The sequence below is a fragment of the Pygocentrus nattereri genome, chromosome 12, assembly GCF_015220715.1.
Source record: "Pygocentrus nattereri isolate fPygNat1 chromosome 12, fPygNat1.pri, whole genome shotgun sequence".
NCBI classification, from domain to species: Eukaryota; Metazoa; Chordata; class Actinopteri; order Characiformes; family Serrasalmidae; genus Pygocentrus; species Pygocentrus nattereri.
In genome coordinates this window covers 25,637,127-25,660,247 of record NC_051222.1, presented here as the reverse complement: position 1 = coordinate 25,660,247, position 23,121 = coordinate 25,637,127, and the positions used below count along the sequence as shown (strand labels likewise).

The window sequence follows — 23,121 nt, the reverse complement described above, 5'->3', positions numbered from 1 at the left end:
CCTGTGGTACCATAGCAATTGCTTAGCAACAATTTAGCAACCACCTAGTATAGCGTAGCAATGGACTGGCAATGCCTGGCTGTTTGGTTTGGTTGGTGAGGATACTGCTCACATACACACCGCCTAAGGTTAACACTGCCCAGTTTACATCAAGAGAGGAGAATGTTAGTAAAATCCATCAGCCATTTTTCAGGCACTGGAAAGTTATTCACAGGACATACTTTGCGCATATATTTTATGAGCCCACAAGAGCAAGTTTAACCAGCCTAGCAAGAAAACATGAATTTAGGTTTCCTGGGACTTTACAGTTATACATGAGGCCTGTTTACACAGCAGATTCTTTTGCCTTAGTTGAGCTTTAGTGGGTTCTGTGGTTGCCGTACAACCATCACCAACAAGAGAGACAAACCTTTACAGCAGTGGTACCTATGTGCTGCTGGGTTCTGCTTAATTGAGGCTAGATTAGCATTTTTTTTTACATTTAATAAATAAAGGTCTTATAAACAATTTATGGCGGTTTTCAATCAAATTGCTCCTTGAAAATAGAGACAGCAGCGGACAGGTAATTTCACTGCACTCCTATGAGTGTTTAATAATAATAATTAAATTTCAGTTTATATAGCGCCTTTCACAAACCCAAGGACGCTTTATATCGTATCAAAAAAAAAAAAGACTACAAAGAGGAAAAAAGGAAGGTTTTTTTAGCAGAGGTTTGAAGGAAGACCAATTGTTATTGTTTACGAAGAGTGGAAGGTAGAGAATTCCAGAGTTTGGGGGGAAGCAGCACTTAAAGATCTGCCACACATAGTAGAAAGTGTAGTTGAACTGTGAGGAGTCCAGAGTCCAGCATTAGAAGATTGGAGAGCATGAGAGGGACAATATATAGAAATGAGATGGCTCTCGTTTCTTAGCAGTCGTTGTTTGGGGAATCATAAAGCCCATTTTTGGAACCATCAAAACACGTAACTGCTCTTTTCTGAGAATTGATAACTAGCTTTCATGCTTACACACTGGATTAAGTACAAAATCCTTCTTCTTACCTTCAAGCCTTTACATGGTCTGACTCTGACATTCCTTTCTGATCTCATTTCTCTATCTCGATCTTCTAATACTGGACTCTTTGAAAACAACAACAATTGTTCTTCACTGTGTTCCTTCAAATCTCTGCTAAAACCCTTCCTTTTTCCTCTCTCTAGTCTTTTTTTTTTTGTTTTGTTTTTTTAGATACGATGTAAAGCGTCCTTGGGTTTGTGAAAGGCGCTATATAAATTGAACTTTTATTATTATTATTATTACACACGCATAGAAGGAAACTGGGGGTTTGTTGTCAGATAGTGACTAAAAATAGGAGATTTTAAAAAGGGGCTGGCAACTCGCAGCAGAGCAAGGGAGTCTTCAAAATAGCCAACAGCAAGGGCAAAAATCAGATGATTGCTAGCTTGCTAACATATCTATTAAGTGTACTTTTTCCACAGTGACTATTATCATTGCATTATAGCTCACAATTGAATGTGCTTGTATTCAAACTTTTATATGTTGATACTGCAGGTTTTATGTCATTCCTGTAGCTTGCACCCATGTACAGAGAAAGCGAGCTCTGCCTCTGGTTCTCTGCAGTTATTGCTGACAAATATAGCCATTGACATTGATATTCAATTCAGACAGGGCTACAAATTTTGGTAAAACTGTGACTGCAGAAGCCCGATATTATAGTGTAACATCTACTTATGGAGCTTTATTCTAATTTATTCTGACTAATACACATCATGTGTCACTAAAATTTGCAATTTTGAGAATGTCACTAGAAATTACTGTCAGTTTGGAATACCAGTAATAACTACTCGTGTCGGTAATAATTCCAGAAGATAGCAGTAATGTAATATGGACCTAACAGGCTCAGATGGCTCATGTAGCTTCACTGAACTGAAAAAGTATATTTGGTATGCAATATGCAGGCTATTTTCTGATTATGGATTGTATGTATACTTATCTCTGTTTGGCAGATTGCAGGCTTTTATATGTATGTGTACAGTAATGTGCAAAAGTCAGAGACCACCCTTCATGTATTACCTGTCAAATGGCCATTCAATTCATTTTTTAAAGTTAGATTTAAAAAAAAGGCAGAAAGCAAGTATTTAACAGATAATTGCACAAAGGCTCAAAAGTTATATATAACCTTTTTTTCAGTATTTAGTGCATGTTTAGAGACTTTCAGACTTTAGAGGCTTTCAGTCTTTTTTAAAGAAATCTGAAGGGGTATTTTTCCACACCTCCAAAGTTCAGTCTTAGAATGTGGCTGCGTTATCTGCAGAGTTGCATGTTGAGTTCACTAGAGTTTAATGAAATTAAATAAATGATGTGTTGACACTGATTTCTGCACAGTACTGCATGCCTATTTTTCTAGATAAGTATTTTGGACTTGTAATCCTCTATGTAATCCTTAGAATACCAGGTTTATGACATCTTAAGGAGTTCTTCTTATACACTGAAAAAGAATAGTTCAAAAGGGTCAAGTGGTTGCACACAAACAAAATACATTGTAATAACACAATTTTCTTAGGTTTACTTGTTTTGGTAATAATTGTATAAAATATATGCAATATGTTATATTCATTTGCAACAATTGAATCATGTAAATTCAAAGTGGCATTTCTTCAGTGTACAAGTGTCAACCTGAAATTAAAATGGTCCTTTTTTGACCTTGTTAGTTCATGTCTCTGGCCATCCCCCCTCTTTTAGCACTCCCACTAATACTCAGCTAGCTCAGAGATCCTCCCCAATACTGTGTTTCAGTAGGAAATATGTCACGGTACAGAAGGACAATGTAGTATGCTTTCTGATTCATGTTGACTTTAAGGGGTTAATCCTTTGTTTGCTGCTTAGTTGAAACACTGTCATATTTGTCCTCTGTTTGGTACAGTTTACCAGAATCTCCAGAAGACATGCCCGATTACCCTCTCTTCATCTCCATCGGTGATTGGCTTGACTCCATTAAGATGAGTCAATACAAGAACAACTTCATAGCAGCAGGGTACACCACCCTGGACTCTATCTCCAGCATGAGTATTGAGTGAGTTATATACTGCAGTGATCTTTATTAATAGCTGAAATATACAAACTTACAAAAGAAACCTTAAAGGGGAATTCCAACATTTTTTATTCTGCATTATTCAGTCATTGAAATGCAAACAAAGTCATTCAGAGTGGCTTGACATGAAACGGTTAATTGAAGGGAAATTCACAGATTCAGATTTCTTTACAGTGGTGGTGATAGGAACCAGGAGTCATAATGCCTACAGTGCATCTATAGCCAGTATTTATGTACAATTTTGCTTTCATATGTAACGAGTTTTAGGGGAAAGCTATCTCAAAACAGTTTCTCAGGTATTAGGCAGTGTATTCATAGCTGTTTCATGTAATAACTATATTTTAGTGGCATTTAACTCTTCAGGGCTCTGGTTCTTATCACTACCACTGTGAATAGTTCTGAATCTGAAGTTTCTCCAGAATTGTGCAGTTCACATTAAATCACTCTAAATGAATTTTAATACCTTATCTTAACCAGTTAATAATGTAGAAATTTTGGGGGAATTCCCCTTTAAATGTAATCCAGATGTTTCCATGTTTTAAATAAGAGTTTGCTGTAATGCACACTTTAAAAAGATGGTTCTTCATAGATTCTTTAGTAAATAAAAACAGTTCTATATAGAACTCTTTGCATCATTTAAGGGTTTTTTGCATAGTGACAGGCTTCTTCAGATTAACGGAGAATGTGCTGTATATGGGTGTATTTAGAACCTTTTCAAAAGGGGTTTTGCTATTGTTACAAGCTTGACATCATAATAATAGCAGAACCCTTTTCAAAAAGGTTCTATATAGAACCATATATAGCACATTCTCCATCAATCTGAAGAACCTTTAATCATGCAAAGGGTTCTTTGAGTGTTCATGGTTGTATACAGAACCCCAAAGAACCTTTGAAGAACCAAGAGTAAATGTAAACATGTAAAAACTAGTTCATACCACTTCATACTATCATCGTTGTCAAAGGCAGCTTCTAAGTTTTAATCATTTGTGAGTGCAGATAATGTTCTATTTACCTACTTCTTAGCTTGATGTTCTGTTCCCACACAGCGATGTCAGGAGGATTGGTGTGTCCCTAATTGGCCACCAGAGGAGGATAGTGAGCAGCATACAGACGCTACGACTGCAGCTCCTCCACGTTCAACAGAGTGGCTTCCATGTATGAGACGGACCAGTGAACACTCACACACACTAATACACACACATACATACACACAGACACACACCCCCCACACACATACACACGCACATAGTCAGGCCTGATCTGTCGTACCAACCGCACTCAGAGAACTGCAATGCTTTGGCTTTTTCTCAAGACTTCTCAACTGGCCTTTGAGGACTTCCAATAAACAGTTGGAATAAACAGACCGAAAGAAGATTCTGAATGTCATTGGTTATTTGTCTTCGTGCTGAGCAAAACAGTTGAAGATGGACAGCCAATCAGGGTTCCGCGAGAGCACGGCTCTGTCGCCATGGTGATGTCAAGTCCGTCAGTTGTCCTACGAGTTCGGTGACTGGCCGGATTCACAGTCCAAGAACTTTTAATAGTTATATTTGCTATTTTAATGTATCGAGTATGTGTCTTAAAGAGATATTTATCGTTTATTCATCATGCTACTTCCTGGAGCCTCTGAAAAAGAGAGACTGTTGAATGTCAGTGGATTTATATGACTATTAACCCATTATTTATCACATCTGATATTTATGCTGGTATTTATATGTATGTGTATGTGATTTTTTTCTTTGTTTGTTTGTTTTATATTTATTTTTATTTATTTATTTGTTTGTTTGTTTGTTTGTTTTTCCTCAGCAATATGTGCGGTCTTTTCGGAACATCAGAAAAGAGCCAAGATAGGGAGTAGAGAATTGTATCTTACTCTGTTAGAAAAAAAAACTCCATACAGAAACCATAGACCTCCTCAGGCAGTCTGCTATGCCATACAAGAACGACCTTAGAACTTTTGGAAGACTGAAAGCCATGGTCTCATGCTTCTGCATCAGGCCTGACACATCAAAACTCAAGAATTGTACGTGCTGGTCTTGATATTCGAGACTTGGAGAAGCTCTGCTGGGATGATAATTCGGTAATTTGTTGGCCGTGCGAAACACAGAAAATTGTTATAGTTTCTTAACCCATTTATGTCCATATCTTGATTTTACATTTCCTTTGTTTCATATGTCCTCTGAGCTCACCTGAGTTCAGATGCGAAGGAATTTTTAAAATCGATTAAGTCATATGGGTAAAAAGTGGGTTTTTTTTACTTAATTTAAAAGGGCACTGATCCTTCTATTGATTTATCAGAATTTATGCACAATTAAGTGGTGAAGATGTAAAGAAAGGCATTCAGAGATTATAGAGAAACGTACTGACTTGGATGTCTTCATGGTGAATTATTACATGCAGTGGTTTTGATGTCACAAATATACCCATTTATAACCAGGGAACCTACATGTGTAGGTTTATCTGCAATGCTGATGAAGGTAAAATAATAAAAATACAGAGACTATTTTATCTAACAACACCCAGCATGTACATCACCATGAAGGTTAAAAATTTATATGCTTTAGGTCAAAATATTATTGTAAAATTATCATGAAACTATGTCTCATGCATCATCTTGCTTTGATTGACTATTTGGATATCCTGTCACCACCACTGTAAACACATCTGACTCTGTGAGTGAAACAGTTTGCAACAAACCTCTGAATTACTACTGCTTTTTATCAACACAACAGAATTTCAAATCTGATTGTGAAGTATGAAAATAATATGTACTAAAAACAAATTGTTAGACATTCATTCAAAGTATAAAAATCCAAAAAAGGTTTCTTCACTTTAGACCAATCAGAATAAGTGATTTAGCATTAATTCCCCCATTCCTTGTACTATATTTAGCTGTTGGACATGAATGGGTTAAATAGAATACCCTTGTTGAACGTAGGGTGGTGTGTAGCAGTGAAAGTTCTTGGTATCACACATATACACAACTAGCAGATTAGTATGCTTAACAGTTAATCAAAATAATGCTCTGTGTTGCTTTCTTAAAGGGCCCATATAATGAAAAACTGAATTGCCCTTGCTTGAGAAAAGGTTGGCGTAGTATGTAAACACTGTTAAAGATTAGCATTCATTCCCTTGTCCATACAGTCCACAGTAAACTGTAAAAACTGTTCATTTTAAATTCATCTTGGTTGTGATGTCACAACCAGAAACATATTTACATTTAGTATTGTGCAAATGACTGAGATTTTAATTATTTATTTATTTAATTATTTAATTTCTTGTTAATTAGGTGCAATTTATTCCTTTTTCAGGAGGTATTTCTGAGGAGATTAGATATGAGAACATCCACCTGCACAAAGAAGGAGAAACTCAAAGGAAAATGAGTGAAAAAACAAAACATTAAAAAGGTTGTTAACAGAGGTTAAAAAGGTTATGAACAGATGAAAATGGAAAATGGAACTCCCAGCAACCATGCAAGACCTGGTAGACCACCAAAACTGTCCCAATCAGATAAACAGCACTTTGAGCTTTCATCTTTGAGAGAGAGGAGAAAATCAAGCTCCACTCTGACTTCAGATCAGAACCAAACCACAGGTGTTTCTGTCCATCCTTCCACTGCGAGAAGACAACTCAACACTATGAGTCTGAAAGAATGAGTCGCTGAAAAGACGCTCTTACTGAGAAAAGGAGAAATAGACAAAAAAAGGAAAAAAGCGTGCAAATCAAACAAAGAAGCTGCTGCTGTTCTCAGAACAATGGACTGACCACCCCAGAGTCCAGACCTCAACATCACTGAAGGTGTTTGGGAATATTTGGATCGGAGAATGCTGAAAATGCAACCAACTTCTAAGACTGAACTTTAGAGGTGTGGAAAAGTATCCCTGCAGATTTGCTTAAAAAATTAAAAGTGAGTCTACTGTAAAAAATAGAGGCTGTAATAAAGGCAAAGAGTGAATGCACTAGATACTAAAAACGTTTATTACTATATTTAATTGTTGAGGCTTTTCTGATGCTCAAATATTAATAACTTGTACTTAATGGCCATTTTGACTGGAAAAAATGAAGGGTGGCCTCTGATTATACCAATACAGCGATTTAGCCCCACCCATTCATATTGAAGCTATAAGGACGGTGTCTCAGCACTGCTTTTTAAATGAGAACAGAGCTCATTTGCATATATCAGTCTTAAGGGCACAGTAACAAAACCCTTTGTAATTGTAAGGTATAAAGAGAGGTTGGCAGATGAATTAAGGCTAGTTTTGAACATAAAACCATACAAACATCACAAATGAACTTCAAATAAAATAACACATAAATAATGTAGAATATGGGCCCTTTAACATGTAGCACACACAAATACACATATACACAGCAACGTGCCACATGCAGAGGCTGCGCTCGTCAGACGCCGCCTCCTGACCCTTTGTGCTTGAACACATGTTCAGGACGCTGAGAACTCTTGTCAGAACTGACTCCTGATGCACACAGCAAGAGTGAAAGCAGAAACAGTGTGAACTCCAGCAGATGAGGGGAAACTGAGTAATCAGGTCAGTACACACTATAATGTATAGTGAATAGTAATCTAATTGTATATTATTTTTTATAATTTATAATGGATTTAAAAAGAGGTATAAGTGGATTAGGTTGGATGTTTGTAAAAAATAAAAGATAATGGATGCCTTGTGTCTTTTGTGGTCTTTGAGCGAGCACATATACACGTATACAAATGACTTATGATCATGAGTTATCATCGTCCCTGAGTCATGATCAATGCTGACACTGTTGATGACCATAAATACATGATTTTACAGGTCATTTGTGTGGAAGCAAACAGTGAGAGCAAACAGTTTCTGGAGACCAAGAGCAACAAAAACACCTATTTTTCCCCAAAGATGCAGTTTTCTTTGGTTTTATTTAAAATATTCTGTAGGGGTGCCAATAATTTTGCCCTATATGTTTTTGGAGGAATACACTTTTCTTCAAATAAAGAAAAATCACTCTTACAGGAATGATTTCTGTTAGATAAATGGTAGGCAATCCAATATTTTTGATAAACAGTACCATATACAGTCATGTGAAAAAATTAGGACAGCCTATGAAATCCTGTATATTTTTTAACATATTTGGATATTTAATATAAATTTTAACAATACTGTGGGATCCAAGTAATATGACTAAACGATTAAAAATTAAGAAAGGCCTTTTTACAATTTTCTGTAAAATGTAACTTAAAAAGAATGCAATTTCTGGTGAGGCATAATTTAGGACATATTGTCCCACTTAAAATAGTTAAGATCACACACAGGTGTATCACATCAGGTGCACATGATCAGAACATCGTTACCCAGCATTTTGAATGAGGCTTGCTCTATTTAAACCTCAGAAAATTAGGTTGGCGTGTCCCTGACTGTTGAAGTGAGAGTGAGCACCATGGTGAGATCCAAAGAGCTGTCTGAGGCCCTCAGAAGGAAGATTGTGGCTGCTTATGAGTCTGGTAAGGGATTTAAAGAGATCTCAAAAGAATTTGACATCAGCCATTCCACCATCCAGAAAGCTGTTTACCAGTAGAGGACATTCAAAACTGAGACCATGCCCAGGTCTGGCCGTCCAAGCAAGTTCACCCCCAGAGCAGACCGTAAGATGCTAAAAGAAGTCATGAAAAATCCTAAAATTTCATCACAGGACCTACAGCAGGCTCTTGCTACTGTCGATGTGAAAGTGCATGACTCTACAAGTTCTACAAGACTCTACAAGAGACTACACAAGTTTAATTTTCATGGGAGGTGTACAAGGAGGAAACCTTTGCTCTCTAAGAAAAACATTAAAGCTAGACTGAAGCTTGCCAGAGAGAACGCAGACAAAGACCATGACTTGTGGAATAATGTTCTTTGGACAGATGAGTCTAAAATATAATTATTTGGACACCAGAACAGAAGACATGTTTGGCGTAAACCAAATACAGCATTCCAAGAAAAGAACCTCATACCAACTGTGAAGCATGGAGGTGGAAGTGTCATGGTTTGGCGATGCTTTGCTGCAGCAGGATCTGGCCAGCTTACCATCATAGAATCCACCATGAATTCTACTGTGTATCAGAGGATGCTTGAGGAACATGTGAGACCATCTGTAAAAAAATTAAAGCTGAAGCAGAACTGGACCCTGCACCATGACAATGACCCAAAACATACCAGTCCACAATCCACCAAGGACTGGCTGAAAACTAAGGAGTGGAGAGTCCTGGAGAGTCAAAGTCCGGATCTTAATCCCATTGAGATGCTGTGGAGTGGCTTAAAACGGGCTGGGCATGCAAGAAACCCCTCAAGCATCTCACAGCTGAAAGAATTCTGCGTTGAGGAGTGGGGCAAACCTTCTTCAGATCAATGTCATAGATTGCTAGATGGCTACAAGAAGCGTCTCACTGAAGTTATTTCAGCCAAAGGGGGCAACACTAGTTATAAGAGGGTAGGGTCTCCTAACTTTTTCCTCCATTATAATACGCATTTGTTCTTATCTTTTGCTTCATGAGTAAAACAATGTCAATTTTTGTTGTTTAATTGCAGTTAAATCACTTTCTTTTCCAGAAATAAACAAAAACAAGATTGGACATTGATATGTAAACATTTCTTAATAAAGACCTGACTATTTAATGGGGTGTCCTAATTTATTCACATGACTGTAAGAGCACTTTGTAGTCCCACAATCACAGACTGTAGTTCATCTCTGTATACATAATTTGCTCCCCTCCTTTTGCCCTGCTCTTCCATGGTCAGGACCCCCACTGGAAATCATCTTTATTTTTTACAAAGTTCCTTTCCTTTGTAAAGTTCCTCCAAAGAGGCATGGATTGTTCATAGTGAGAACTGATATTCTAACATTTAGAATTATTATTATTATTATTATTATTATTATTAAACAAATGTCGCATTTTTGGCCGTACTGCCGACGTCTGATCTGCTTGAAACTGAATGATTGTTTGTGATGCAGTGATTTACTATGTGAAGACAAACAGCTCTTCCGAGTTTGACCACTGGACGGCGCTCTTCAGCAGCAGCACTGGTTTCTAAGCAACACCGTGTAAATATCTCACCTCTCAGCTCCGTCAAAGCTCCACACAGATTAGCCGCCTTCGTTGAAATGTGCGTCTCATAAATGACATGTTGTCTCTGCCATGCGCTTTTACTGTCTAGGCGGGAGACAGTAGAGGTGGGACACTGAAGGGAGCTGTACTGCACCGAGACAGCCGAGACGGTACTGAAAGGTAAGCTCTCTTTTAGCGTGCTAGCAGAGTTAGCTGGATGGCTAAGCAGCTAACAGCTAACCGGTCGTCGTGGGAAGCTTTAGTGATGGTAGCGTTATAATGTTAATGCAGGGCTGTTCGTAGCTAATTTACAGCATCCGACAGAGGTAGAAAAGTGCAGTAAAGTCCCGGAATCACCCCGCCTTGTGTTCAGCGGGTGAGAAACCACGTAGTGACGGTTATGCAAGGAGAGCAGGCAGCTAACTAACTAAAGTGGCTCAGCGGATTAAGACTGATAGCTGCGTCTCTGCGATTATCTATTGATAAAAAACGCGCTTCCGTACCATTTCCTCCTACAGCTACGCTAAATAATGTTCAGCAGCAGTTACACGAGACGGTGAAGTGTGTAAGCGCGTTTTTGGATGCTTCAAGGTAGCGTTAGCAGGTTTAAAGGCCACGAAGCTGCTGTTGAGCTCAAGTTAATACTCAGCGTTTGAGCCGCGGACTGCAGGACGTGGTTAAGCTACCCTACCTTGAGTAACGGTACTGTCAACACGGCTGCAGTGCCAGCTCTCCTGTTGGCCTGAGCTTTATGAATGGTGCACTGCGTGTCCAAAAGTTTGTAGACAACTGCTTATCCAGCGTCTCCTCTGAAATCAGAGATATTATAAGGGAGTTTGCCCACCCTTTGTTGCAGTTACAGCATCTGCTCATCTGAGAAGGGTTTTCTAGATGGTGGGACATTGCTGTGAGGACTTGCACACAGCCACAAGAGTGCACCCCAGCTCATTCCAAAGGTATCGGATGAAGCTCTGTTTCTCCAGAGAAAGCTTTTTCAGTGGTCCACAGCCCGGTACTGGGGGCTTAGCCGACTCTCGGCATTGGGCATGGTGGTCTTAGGCTCGTGTGTAGCTGCTCCAGAGCATCCCATTCATTCAATGGCTTTCTATGGAGATTATACAACCTGTGTGCACGCAGATGTGTTATCAGTTAGTGCATATTAAAGTATGAATTCACTGATTAGAAGAGGTCTGACTGCTTTTGAACAGCGTATTTCCATTGTTTTGGTGTTTGGCGTTTCACTGTATTTTTTGGAAATATGTTATGAGGTCCAAAAGTGCACAGAATCAATGTTTGTAAATGGGTTTTGGTCAGTCAGAGATACAGTGCAGCATCATGTTTTTATCGTTCCCATAGTTCATATCAAACATTGATTTGTAAGACTGGAATTATTTGTTTTTACCAACTTCTGGGTTTGCAAACAAATCTAATCCTGTACTGCTTTCTCGCTGGATGAACAACGGGGAAAAGGCCAAAAAGCTTCCAAAAAGCTTATTTATTCCAGTACAATGAATCCAAACTGCTCTGTAGTGTTTTGTTCTTTTGCCTAGTTTTATTTGGGTCCCTTATTTTGACACCTTAATAACACTTCATGATATACCTGGATTAAGTTACTTGAGTATTACAATAAACTCTTGTGTGACATTGTCACACAGGTATGTGTTTTGTGCAGCACAAATTAGAGACGTACACAAACGCAGACGATCGCATTTCTTTAAGACCTGTAACAGGGACATGCTGTCATAAGACTGGTGAACTCCGGGTGCAGGTGATGGCGGTCATGAGACCTGTAAAGAAAGTTCTTGTTGGTTGTCTAGGTTGTCATTGCCAGTGCAACACACCTTTAACAAAGTGTTTATGTATCCTAAAGAGGTGTTACAGTGCTTTCATTTGACTGAGTCTCCTTGGCTTTGGACTGTTTGCTTTGAACAGTGTGGCTCCATTCATAAAGGCCAATGGGGCTCTTCGACAAGCTGGCCGGATGGCTGGGCTTGAAAAAGAAAGAAGTGAACGTGCTGTGCCTGGGGCTGGACAACAGCGGGAAGACCACCATCATTAACCAGCTGAAGCCCACTAATGTGAGTGTTATCCTCTCACTTTAGTCAATGATGACCCTAGAACTTCACATTCGACTGTTATCACACATAACATATCGCTGCTGTCGGAAGAAAACCTCGTATCTCCAAAATGGTAACTTTACAGGAGAAGGAAAAAACATACTCTGCTTTTACTGTAAGTCAATAGAACCAGAATTTCTTTTGAGTCATTTTGGGCTGTTTTTTTTTGTCCATTCTTCATGAAATGTTCACACAATGTAAAGAGCAACAGATAATTTCAATTACGTCAAACACTGAAAAACAACAAAAATTGAATTTTTTTGGAGGTTTTCTTATGACAACAGAAATATCTTTATCCCTTGGTAAATGCCTGCGCTCATTTAAATTGTCTTAATTTGTACTGTGTCATTAGTAGGCAGTACAGACTTAATTAAAGCTGCACTTTTCCATGAATATTTGAGTAAAAGGAAAGGACTCTTTTTCAACTGAGTCACTATATGCTACATTTTATATTATACAATCATTAACCGCAGACAGCAATTTTGGCTTTGGCTGTACCGAGAAAAGAACAAAAACCTGTGGACACAAAACACCCTTTAAACACATTCAGCATGACAGGTGCTGTTTGTGTTTGTGTTTGTGTATAACACATTTTTGTTCTTTAAGTTCTCGTCAAATTAAGCTGTAAATCTACAAGTCGTGTCTTGGTGAGAAGAATTGGTGTCATTTGTTACAAGCATGCATGTGTTACGAGTGCTGTGGGTCGAGTTTTCACAGGCTTGGTGTGATCAGCGCAGATGCCACAAAACCTCAGGGAAGGTGAAAATTGGATAAAACTTTGTATGAACAACTTGGTATAAAGTCATAGTGTTGAGTCACAAAAGTTGAAATTATTATCTATTTATGTTTGTTTATTATTATTAAAAATATGATACAGATTCAGAGGCAGACAGTTTGAAAAAATGCTAGAATATTCCTTTAACAAATCTGGTCTTACATCTTCTTTAGGGCAATGTTCAAAAAGAATGTACAGAAAATAAATAACATAAGCTGTTTTCTTACAGGCTCAGGCTCAAGACATTGTGCCCACCATAGGCTTTAGCATAGAGAAGTTCAAGACATCAAGGTAAGGATCAATATTGTACTTATTTCCTGAAGAGGCTACAGATTTGCCTGTTATTGACCACATGGTTCTTTTTATAGCCTGTCGTTCACAGTCTTCGACATGTCGGGCCAGGGTAGGTACAGAAACCTGTGGGAGCACTATTATAAGTAAGTGAAACCTTTTTTCTTTCAGAGGGCAAAACACTGCTTACAAAATATATTGTTGCAATACAGTACATGTAAAAAACATAAATACATGGGGTTTCATTCGAAAGAGGCCCTGAATATTGTGTTGAAACTCCCATTAGGATGAAGCAGTCTGGACCAAAATATACGCTACATAGCTTGACGTCTGTGTAATCGATAGTATTACATGCAATGCTGGATCTGATCTCCATTTTCGTCCAGAAACATTTCAGTGCAGCGCTCCATGTTCCAGAACATCACTGCGACGGAGGGGCATCCCGGCTTGTCCGAAGCTCCATATGCTGAGGAGCTCATTGCGTGTTGTTTCATTCAGATTGCTTTGTCCAATTGAGAGTTATTGCAGAATATTCAGGGCCTCATTCGACTGAATCTCCCTGTAGTTGTAGATGTCAAGCAGCCTTTTACCAAATGTAAATGTATTGTATAATTATGCATCTGTTGCTGTCCAGTGGACTCCAAGCCCTTCACTTTTGAATATTTTCACTAACATAAAAAGTCTTCTTCAGAACTGAATTGAAAACCGCAGTGCTAACTGTCATTGAATCCTATGTATCATGACTATTTTCACATTTTTCCTCTTGCCTCTGTTTGTCCAGGGAGGGTCAGGCCATCATATTTGTTATCGACAGCAGTGATAAACTCAGAATGGTGGTGGCCAAAGAAGAGTTGGACACCCTCCTAAACCATCCTGGTAAGTATCTGCTTTTACCATTGACTGGTGCCTGGAGCTTGAATCGGCCTTAAATGCAATGATGCAGATGGATTTTAAAAATGTTTCAGGTAAAAAGAAAACAAACCTATGAGCGCTTTTAAAACAAACATTGAAAATAAGTAAGAAGTTCTTAAATGTTTTCCTAATTTTTTCATTAGCAGTCTAATAGGTTATGTATCTAGCTTATAAATAACCTTCAAGTTCAAGTCTTTAAAAAAGATTCAGAACTCGAAACCTTTAAAAATGATTTAGAACTTTTTCTGTGTCAGCCTATTCAAGAAGTTTTTTTTTGAGTTATAACTTATAACCATATTTATTTTATCGTGAGGGTCTTAAGCTGGTCCTATGCTACACAATTGAATGAACTCAGTGAGTGATTCAGACAACAGCCAATCAGAGAGCTAGAAGAGTGGAGAAAAAGGTGAAGAGATTTGCATGCATGCCTCCTGAACAGCGGAGCACAGAGAAAGAGGAGCTGCATTTAAAACACAGGCAAATGAGAGCCGTTATCATGTTTTTAATGTATGGATCCAGAGGTCAAATCACTCTCTTTACAGTTTCAAGTCAGCTGCCAGTTTGTAGATTTCTTCAGCTCTCACTGTAATATCAGCATTTCTCAACCCCATTTTAATCCCCAGTTTGCGCTTTCACTACGCATAAAAACACAAACAGGTCCAGTTCAGTAAGTTTAGCTTAGATGTTAAGCTTTAGAAATCTGTTAAGATTTTAAGTTGTGTAGTGTACGCTAAGCCTTTAGAATCTTACTTTATAGTTTATTGCAGCTTGAACCCATCCCCTATGTGTGCAGATATCAAGCATAGGAGGATCCCCATTCTGTTCTTCGCTAATAAGATGGACCTAAGGGACGCACTGTCATCAGTGAAGGTCTCTCAGCTCCTTTGCCTGGAGAACATCAAGGACAAACCCTGGCATATCTGGTAAGACAACACGTGGGATTTTGGTTTTACTTGAAATTTAGCAGCAGTCTGCAGTTGATTTCTGTGGTTAATTTCTTTTTGTTAACAATTAATTTAACAAATTAATTGAACAAACTAAGAATGAACACAAGAGACAGTTTCTCAACATGTGTTTTTCTGCCCGCAGTGCAGGACACTAAAGCTTTAGCCGTGAGTGCTCTGACCAAATGTGTCTGGCTGTTTTTCAGTGCCAGTAATGCTGTCCAGGGCGAGGGTCTGCAGGAGGGAGTTGACTGGCTGCAAGGTACAGATTAGCAGTTTTATTTGGCTTTATATTACTGCATGTTTATTAATTGTTCAGTTTAGGGTGGGAGGTACACAGATATGACTACCAAAATAACTTAAATACAATAAAATTTTACAATGCTCTTAATGCTTTAACTTGACCCTTTTCCCTGTCTCCTTCTCCTTTATAATTTGATTATAATTGCAGAAGAATTTGAGCATGATATATACAGTTGAAACATGCAGCCACTGTTGCTCTCACTGAACTTTGGTGATAAAACTGCAAGTGTTACATGGAAATCACATGATTTTCATGGTCTGGTTCATGTGAACCCTATATTCACACAATGAAAACAATGTTACTGAATTACTGAAAGTAAGAAATATATTCTGATTAAGCGTATTTTGTTTATTACCATAGCTATAATGAAAAGCATTGCTTTTCAAGTCAAAAACTTAAGTCAAAAATGTTAATATAAATTTGCCATCATGTTGCCCTTCTCTATGATCATTTCTTCTATTCCCAAGACTTCATTGCATAAACAAAAAAGTTTCTGAATTAACTTTTATCTAGAATTGAAACAGAACTTACAAAACCTGTATTCAGTTTCTCCTTACTCTTTCTATTATGTGAGCCCCCCCACCCCGCAAAAAAATAGTCAATAATGTTTATAGAAGTACTGCTTTCACTGCATGTGATTTATTTTCTGCTCTTTTTCATTCATAGAACAAATTGCACTGTAAGTATTTTAAATTGAACCTCCCAGTGGTGGTGTAGTGAACTGTCATGAACTATTAGCTTCTCTCTTTAATGAAGTTAATCTGTGACCTTCAGTCACTTCCGGCTGTATCCAGACTGCACACTTGCTTAAACACACAAACTAAAAATGCAGCCTTTACAGAATAAACTGTAAAACAGCCCAAGGTGACTGAATGTTTTGTTCTATTTTCTACCATGCATTTAAAGTGTTGGAGACTAGCACATATAAATATTGTATTCTTCTACCTTGTTTTTCTACCTTTGTCCTATTTAGCAACACAGTGGCCTACTTTTAGCCCTGAATTGTCTTCCGTTAGTCAGTGTGCCCTCATCAGTTGAATCAGAGTTAGTTGTCAGTTGTCGGTGGAGTGATTTGCTAATACTTTGGGCCTTTCTTTCCTCAACAGATCAGATCAGAACGATGAGAACGTGAAGTCATCGTAAAATACGGGGGAAAAATGTCACATCTTGTTCATGCAATAGCAGCGATGCTGTCCACAAACGTCAAATCAAGCCTGACCCTTGGCCTTCAAAGCGTGGGCATGATGGGCCATCTGTGGTGACCCACGCTTGGAAGCTCAGAGTTCAGTAGTGCGAGATGCTGTTTTGCTTTCATTCTGTTGCACTGCATGTTGTTTTTTTCAAATTCTTAGATTGTCTTTTATAATAGGCAACCAAATAAGTCAGATGCGCTTATGACAGTGTTTGTAAAATGTAATGAAATTGCAAACACTTTTATACCTCAGCTGAAGAGCAGACAACATAATTTTTTTTGATTTGCGCTCATTTTACAATCATTTGGCTACCAGGCATAATGAATACAGCCCAAGAGCACTGTATGGTTTTTGAGCTTCATAAAGCAGGATTTCAGTTAGCCAGATAACTTAAGCCTGATCTAACTGATGTAGATTATCTAGCTCAGTATTTTCATTACCAATCTTCATGATTCACTGCCCTGTGCAATGTTTTTCTAGCCATATCTTGCTAATTGTACACATTGGAAGGGTATTGCATAAAACTGGATTTTTGGTTAGATAGATAACTAAGCCAAAAATGAGCTCTTATTTGATTGTGCTTCTCCTATCAGACAGTCTTGATTTTTGGTTTTAGTTGTCCAGCTAAACGGAATATCCTGCTTTGTTAAATACGTCCTGGGGTGACACATCAATATTGTGCTAAAATCAATGGTTGCTATTTGCAGTAGTTTGTCCATTATCAGAAACGTTTTCCTTCCTTTTCACTGTTTGTTCTCACTTGTGCTAATAAGGGTTTTGGAGAAACCCAGACATGATTTGTCCAAATGCAAGATGTCTTTTTCAGCTGGATAATTTAAGCCCTAGGTTGTAGTTGTGGCTCTTCTCCCATTGCACAGGGCTCGTCTTTCAGCTTAAATTGTCTGGCTCTCTGCTTTGTTAAATACCATTTTCCATTTTCTTTGTGATGAATATAGGAGTATTTAAAGTAGCAACTTGAGGAACCTCCGCTTTGCCAGGTAGCTTGTTTTATAGGCATGTTTAGAGTATTGTCTCTAGAAGATTTATATTGTGGTACTGTAAGTATGTGGACAGATGAAATATTTGCTTAAGAAACATTCCTGTGTTTTTTTTTTTTTTTTGTTTGTTTGTTTTTTTGTTTGTTTTTTAATTATATATCTACTTAATTTTATAATTATTACCAAAACTCAAATAATAGAGTTATTGCTGAGGCAGTATTTCATATTATACATGCAGGCTCTGCTGTAATTTCTTCACTCAAAGAATGTATAGTTTCCATCCAGTGTGTCTCTAAAGTTGTCTTGTACTGGTTTATTTAAAGAGTAAAAGGTCTACAAGTAAAAGAATTAGTCTCTAATTGTAATCAGTTAACCCTATAACTCCTCTCAACTTGGGTGTTTTTCAGTGATTTGATAACGCATTTTATGGACCAAAAGACATTTTGAAATTTTACAGCATTTGGCAGGCACTCTTGTCACCTTACAGTTTGAACTTTTTACGCAGGTAGGCAAAAGTAGTGTTAAGAGTTTCGCTGAAGGAATGCCCAGGAGTGCCCAGGTGGGGAGTATTTGTGAGGAAAGGAATCTACTTTGCACTGATTCCTATTTAGTTTCTATTTTTGGTTTTAATTTCATTTTGTTGTGTTGATTTAAACTCTGCTGTTTTGTTGTTGAGCTCACTTTGCAACTTTACTACTTTTACTAAGCTACTTTTGCGTCTACACTAAGGGGAAACAAGTATTCGGACACTTTTGCTTTTGTTAATTGACATACTTCCAGTATACATATCCACTTCAAATTTACACACATACTGTGTCTTACCTTTGTCCTTATCGCTGAAAACATATGCATCCCTGAGCACAAACAAATATGTTTACCATGAATAACATTAGCACTTTGTTGCAGCGCAACTGCTGGCAATTACGGTTTTAGGACGCCTATGATAAGGAGTCGTTCATATTTTCCAGCTTTGTGGTTCAGTTTTGGCTCATTCTTCTTGGCAAGCTCTCTTCAGTTTCCCCAGGGGTTACGGGAGTCTTTTTGTTGGACTTTTTTTGTTTGACTTACATTTTTAAAATCCTGCATACATTTTTTTTAACAAGATTTAAGTTAGCATATTGCCAGTACCTTCACTTTTTTCAAAACCAGTCTTTGGCTGTATCTTTGTGGTTGGCTTTTTGAAACATTCATTTTCTCCCCTTTCTTGAACGCAATTCTAAATAGGGAATTAAATATAGAACTAATTTCTCATGTAATTTGCCCGGTACACTGTTCTATTCATTTTTGCTTCAATAAGATTAACGCCCCAAAGCCGTTTTCAGAGAAACGGCTCTGTATCTCTCCATCTCCATACTTCGCTGTGGTTAAGGTGTTTGTGGGATCATTTTTTGTCGAAACACGACGAGCTAAAGTTCTGTTTCTGTTTTGTTCTGTTTCCAGTGACATATTACTGAATCAGTTGTGCTGACAGGGATGTTTAAGGTCCAATACTGTGTCTCTGTAGCTTTTTCTTTTTGAGTAGCCATGTTTACATGCAGCCTAATAATCTGTTAATAATCCGACTAATAGCTCAATAGAATAGAATACATCCATCTAAACACCTCAATTGGGTTCCGAATGAGGCCATTCAGAATACAATTTCTGTCCAATTGAACAAGATGGGTGATCCTGTAAATAATCAGTTAAATAGAAGAATAATAGACACGTAAATGCCCGTATCCGATTACATTCCTATCGGTCGCCGTCTTTTAAAGTTCAAAGCATAAACTTCCCCAGTTTCTGATCCGCCATGTTGAACGGTATAAATCTTTGCTAACGCACATGCGCAGAACATATTTACATACCTTCCGATTGGAATGTAATCGGATTCAGGCATTTACACGGCTATTATTCTTCTATTTAACATATTATTTACAGTATTACCCGCCTCGTTTAATCAGATTGGAATTGTATGGACTAGATCGGACTAGACTGTTCTGATTGAGGTGTTTACATGGACATGTTCTGTTCCAGTTGAGCTATCAGTTGGATTATTAATGGATTATTAGGTTGCATGTAAACGTGGTTAATCCTAATATATTCAATCGGATTGGCAAAAATGTTTGCATGTAAACACAGCCAGTTTAATCTCTTGAAAACTTTAAGAAGCTCCTTTAATTTCACCATGATTTCTTCTTGTTGGGTGAGTTTTACCAACCAATAGCAACATCTTTTATAATCACATCAGGTGCAGTCCGCACAAGAACCATTTTACTTTTACAGCATCAATATGCAGATTTATTTGAAGTTTTCTTAAGTTAAATCTGAAGTGTATACATGCACTGGAAGCACATAAAATATCTAAAAACAGAATACTTGATTCGCATTACTATACTTGCCATATTACAAATGAAAATACTAGGAGATGCTTACTAAGGACATTCAGCCATGTTTTCAAAAATGTCCAGCTGTGAGAACAACCCCCCCCCCCCCCCCCCCCCCACCACCCACATCTAAAATCAGATGATTCTAAGTGTAAGTATTGAAGCTGGTATTTCACTGAATAATACTTTCACTTGGCTAAGGGTTTACTCTACCCAAAAACCTACTGCTAGGTTTTCTTACATAAGCAACACTTTAAAGGTTGGACTCTGTGGGATTAAATTGAAATAACTCGTACATTAGATATAAGCCAAAAGTGTCTGTGTTTGGCCTAGATCAGTGGTACAATCAGTGAGTATCATAAAACAGTCCCCATGGGGCCCTCCACACTGTTCCCAGAACAGCTGCTTTGGGGAGGCTGACCTGCAGCCACAGTCGTGACTAATCAGATGTGTTCCCTCATTAAGACCTCCATGCAGCATGGGCATGGAGAAGAACAGAAGACGGTGACGTTTAATCAGGAGCCCATCTGTCGCTTATGGAATTATCCACAGAAGCAGGGGGCTCCCACTCAATTGAACTGCTGATGAAATCATGTCGTTGATCCTGTGTTTCAGACCTCAACTTATAAATCTAGATTGACGTTATGTAGGTTTAAAAATAGTGTAGAAATGTTCCTCTGAGGCATGCATGTGACTAAAGATCACCTTTTTAACCCATGGCATAAATGGAAACAAGTAGCTTTTCACTAAACCACTCAGGGCAAATAACTAAATTTAATGCGAAATTTTGTATGATCAAGTGAAAATGTTACAGAATTTGTTCTGATTGGTGTAAAGCGATGAAATTTAGTATTACTATAACTTACTATCATCTGACAGTAACTGTTCGTTTTCTATATATGTGTCATGCTTTTATTCACAATCATGTTTGGATTTTCTATTCTTTTGTTAAAAAAATCTGACCCATTTGACTGAAAGACTAGATTTTTATAATGATAAATATGATTAATATTATTATTATAAATATTATGATAAATATTATTAATTTATATAGATTTGCTTCTCGACTTATATAAGAGCTGCACTATATACTTAAATGTGTCCAGGCACTCCTTTATTCACCTTATTCAGATACTATAAGCTTTACTCGTTGCTGACACAGGCACGCAGGCATAGCTGATACTGTGTATAGAAAAGCATTGTCTCTAGAATAGGATGCTCTGGAGCAGCTGTACATAATCACCACACTCAGTGCCAAGCTTCAGCTATAGGCTTTGTTTGTCTTCCAAAACTGATCATCTCTTGTAGCTGAAAGCCATCAAACCCTTACAACAATGTTTCAATATGTAGTATAAAGCCTCCCCAGAAGGCTTCCCTCCTTCTCTGGTTTAATACACCTGGTTCAAATCAAGAAGAACAAGAAGAGCCTGAAGAACTTTCAGAACATGTCTCAGGTATGTCTCCTTTCAGTGTCTGGTTCACTTGTATTACTGTACTCTACCACTCTGAGACACTGAGAGATTAAGTTGTAGTTCATTTTTATGTTTATATATTACAGACCAATCACTTTTCTATCTGTCCATACAGAGTCAGCAGTCTAAAAGCCTTTGATGATAAATTATACTGTTCATTAACAATAATGGCTAATGGCATATAATGTTTCTTTTGGTGTGAATATGAAGTAGTGTTGCATGTTATATTCATTTACAGTGTTGAGTTCACATGCAGGGTCTCTGTATGGACTGCGCTTTTCCCTGAAGCCACTAGGCAGCATCAGCACACCACACCTGCAGCAGCACCAGCTTGTATATGACAAAAATAGACATATTGTTTGTGTATGTACATGGTGAGTAACGATCTTGATATAGCATTGAAAAATGAATACGGGTTATTTAAAACTATTACGTACAGGCTTTGGCCTTTTCTGAGGGTCTCACGTTTACCACCTATTGTCGACACTATTAGTGATCACAACTAGGCTTCTGGGTGCATGCTAATGTTTACAGCTTAGCTGCACAGTTTTATAAGATCACTGTTTTGCACAAGGACAAGTTCTGGAGTAAAAAAGCCAAGACGATAGTGTATAATTAGAGGTCTGTTGGATCAAAAGCTTTTTAACTAATATATATATATATATATATATATATGTATATATATGTATATGTATATATATGTATGTATGTGTGTGTGTGTATGTGTATATATATATATATATATATATATATATATATATATATATATATATATATATATAATGTATGTATGTATGTATATATATATATATATATATATATATATATATATATATATATATATATATATTAAATCTATTGAATCTTGACCTCAGAAGTAAAAATGTCTGTTGCCCAAAAAACTGTGTTATTCTGAAAATGACAGATTTAGTTCCAGAGAAAAAAACAGCACATCACTGTTTTGTCACTGTAATACAATGGCAATTACTGTAACTGAGATTAGATATAATAATAAGAGAAATAAGGAGTTTCCAAAACTAGAGTTCATAAAATATTAAAAGATCTGGAGAAAATTTGACTCGTGACAACCGTGCATGCCCTGGGAGACCCTCAGAACTTGCCCACCAGATAAATAGCGTTCGTCTTTGAGAGAGAGGAGAAAATCAAGCTCCACTCTTACTTCAGATCTTAAAACATCCACAGGTGTTTCAGTCCATCCTTCCACTGTGAGAAAACAACTGAACACTATGAGTCTGAAAGGATGAGTAGCAGTGAAGAAGCCCTTACTGAGAAAAGGAAATACACAAAAATGACATCTATAAAGACAGAACAAGGCACTGTCCACCCCCAGAGTCCAGATCTCAACATCACTGACTGTGTTTAGGATTATTTGGATCTTGAGAAGCAGAAAATTTAACTTCTAAGGCTGAACTTTGGAGGGGGTGGAAAAGTATCCCTGTGGATTTCTTTGAAAAACTGAAAGATCTGTCAGACAACGGGTAAAAATATTAAACACAGAAAATTATGATATTTGGTTATTTAAGCTTTCGAATTTTCTGCCTTTTCCTGACATATTATACTGTACA

At 37.6% G+C, this 23,121-nt stretch overlaps 2 protein-coding genes across 3 annotated transcripts in view; both read left to right on the top strand.

The window, feature by feature from the left end:
* epha6 (eph receptor A6) overlaps window positions 1-5,784 on the top strand; it is a 193,044-nt gene extending 187,260 nt beyond the window's left edge. For both annotated transcript variants that reach the window (XM_017715131.2, XM_017715130.2), the window contains 2 exons: window positions 2,921-3,070; window positions 4,135-5,784. In XM_017715131.2, coding sequence (XP_017570620.1) covers window positions 2,921-3,070; window positions 4,135-4,249 — 265 coding nt within the window. In that variant the 3' untranslated portion in view covers window positions 4,250-5,784. The remainder of the gene's footprint in view (window positions 1-2,920; window positions 3,071-4,134) is intronic.
* Window positions 5,785-10,135: 4,351 nt separating this feature from the next.
* On the top strand, window positions 10,136-18,045 carry arl6 (ADP-ribosylation factor-like 6). Its single transcript, XM_017715128.2, has 8 exons — window positions 10,136-10,346; window positions 12,099-12,244; window positions 13,288-13,349; window positions 13,427-13,495; window positions 14,131-14,225; window positions 15,055-15,184; window positions 15,412-15,467; window positions 16,616-18,045. Exons 2-8 carry the CDS (start codon window positions 12,122-12,124, stop codon window positions 16,639-16,641), a joined length of 561 nt encoding a protein of 186 aa, XP_017570617.1. The 5' UTR covers window positions 10,136-10,346; window positions 12,099-12,121; the 3' UTR covers window positions 16,642-18,045.
* Window positions 18,046-23,121: the final 5,076 nt, after the last annotated feature.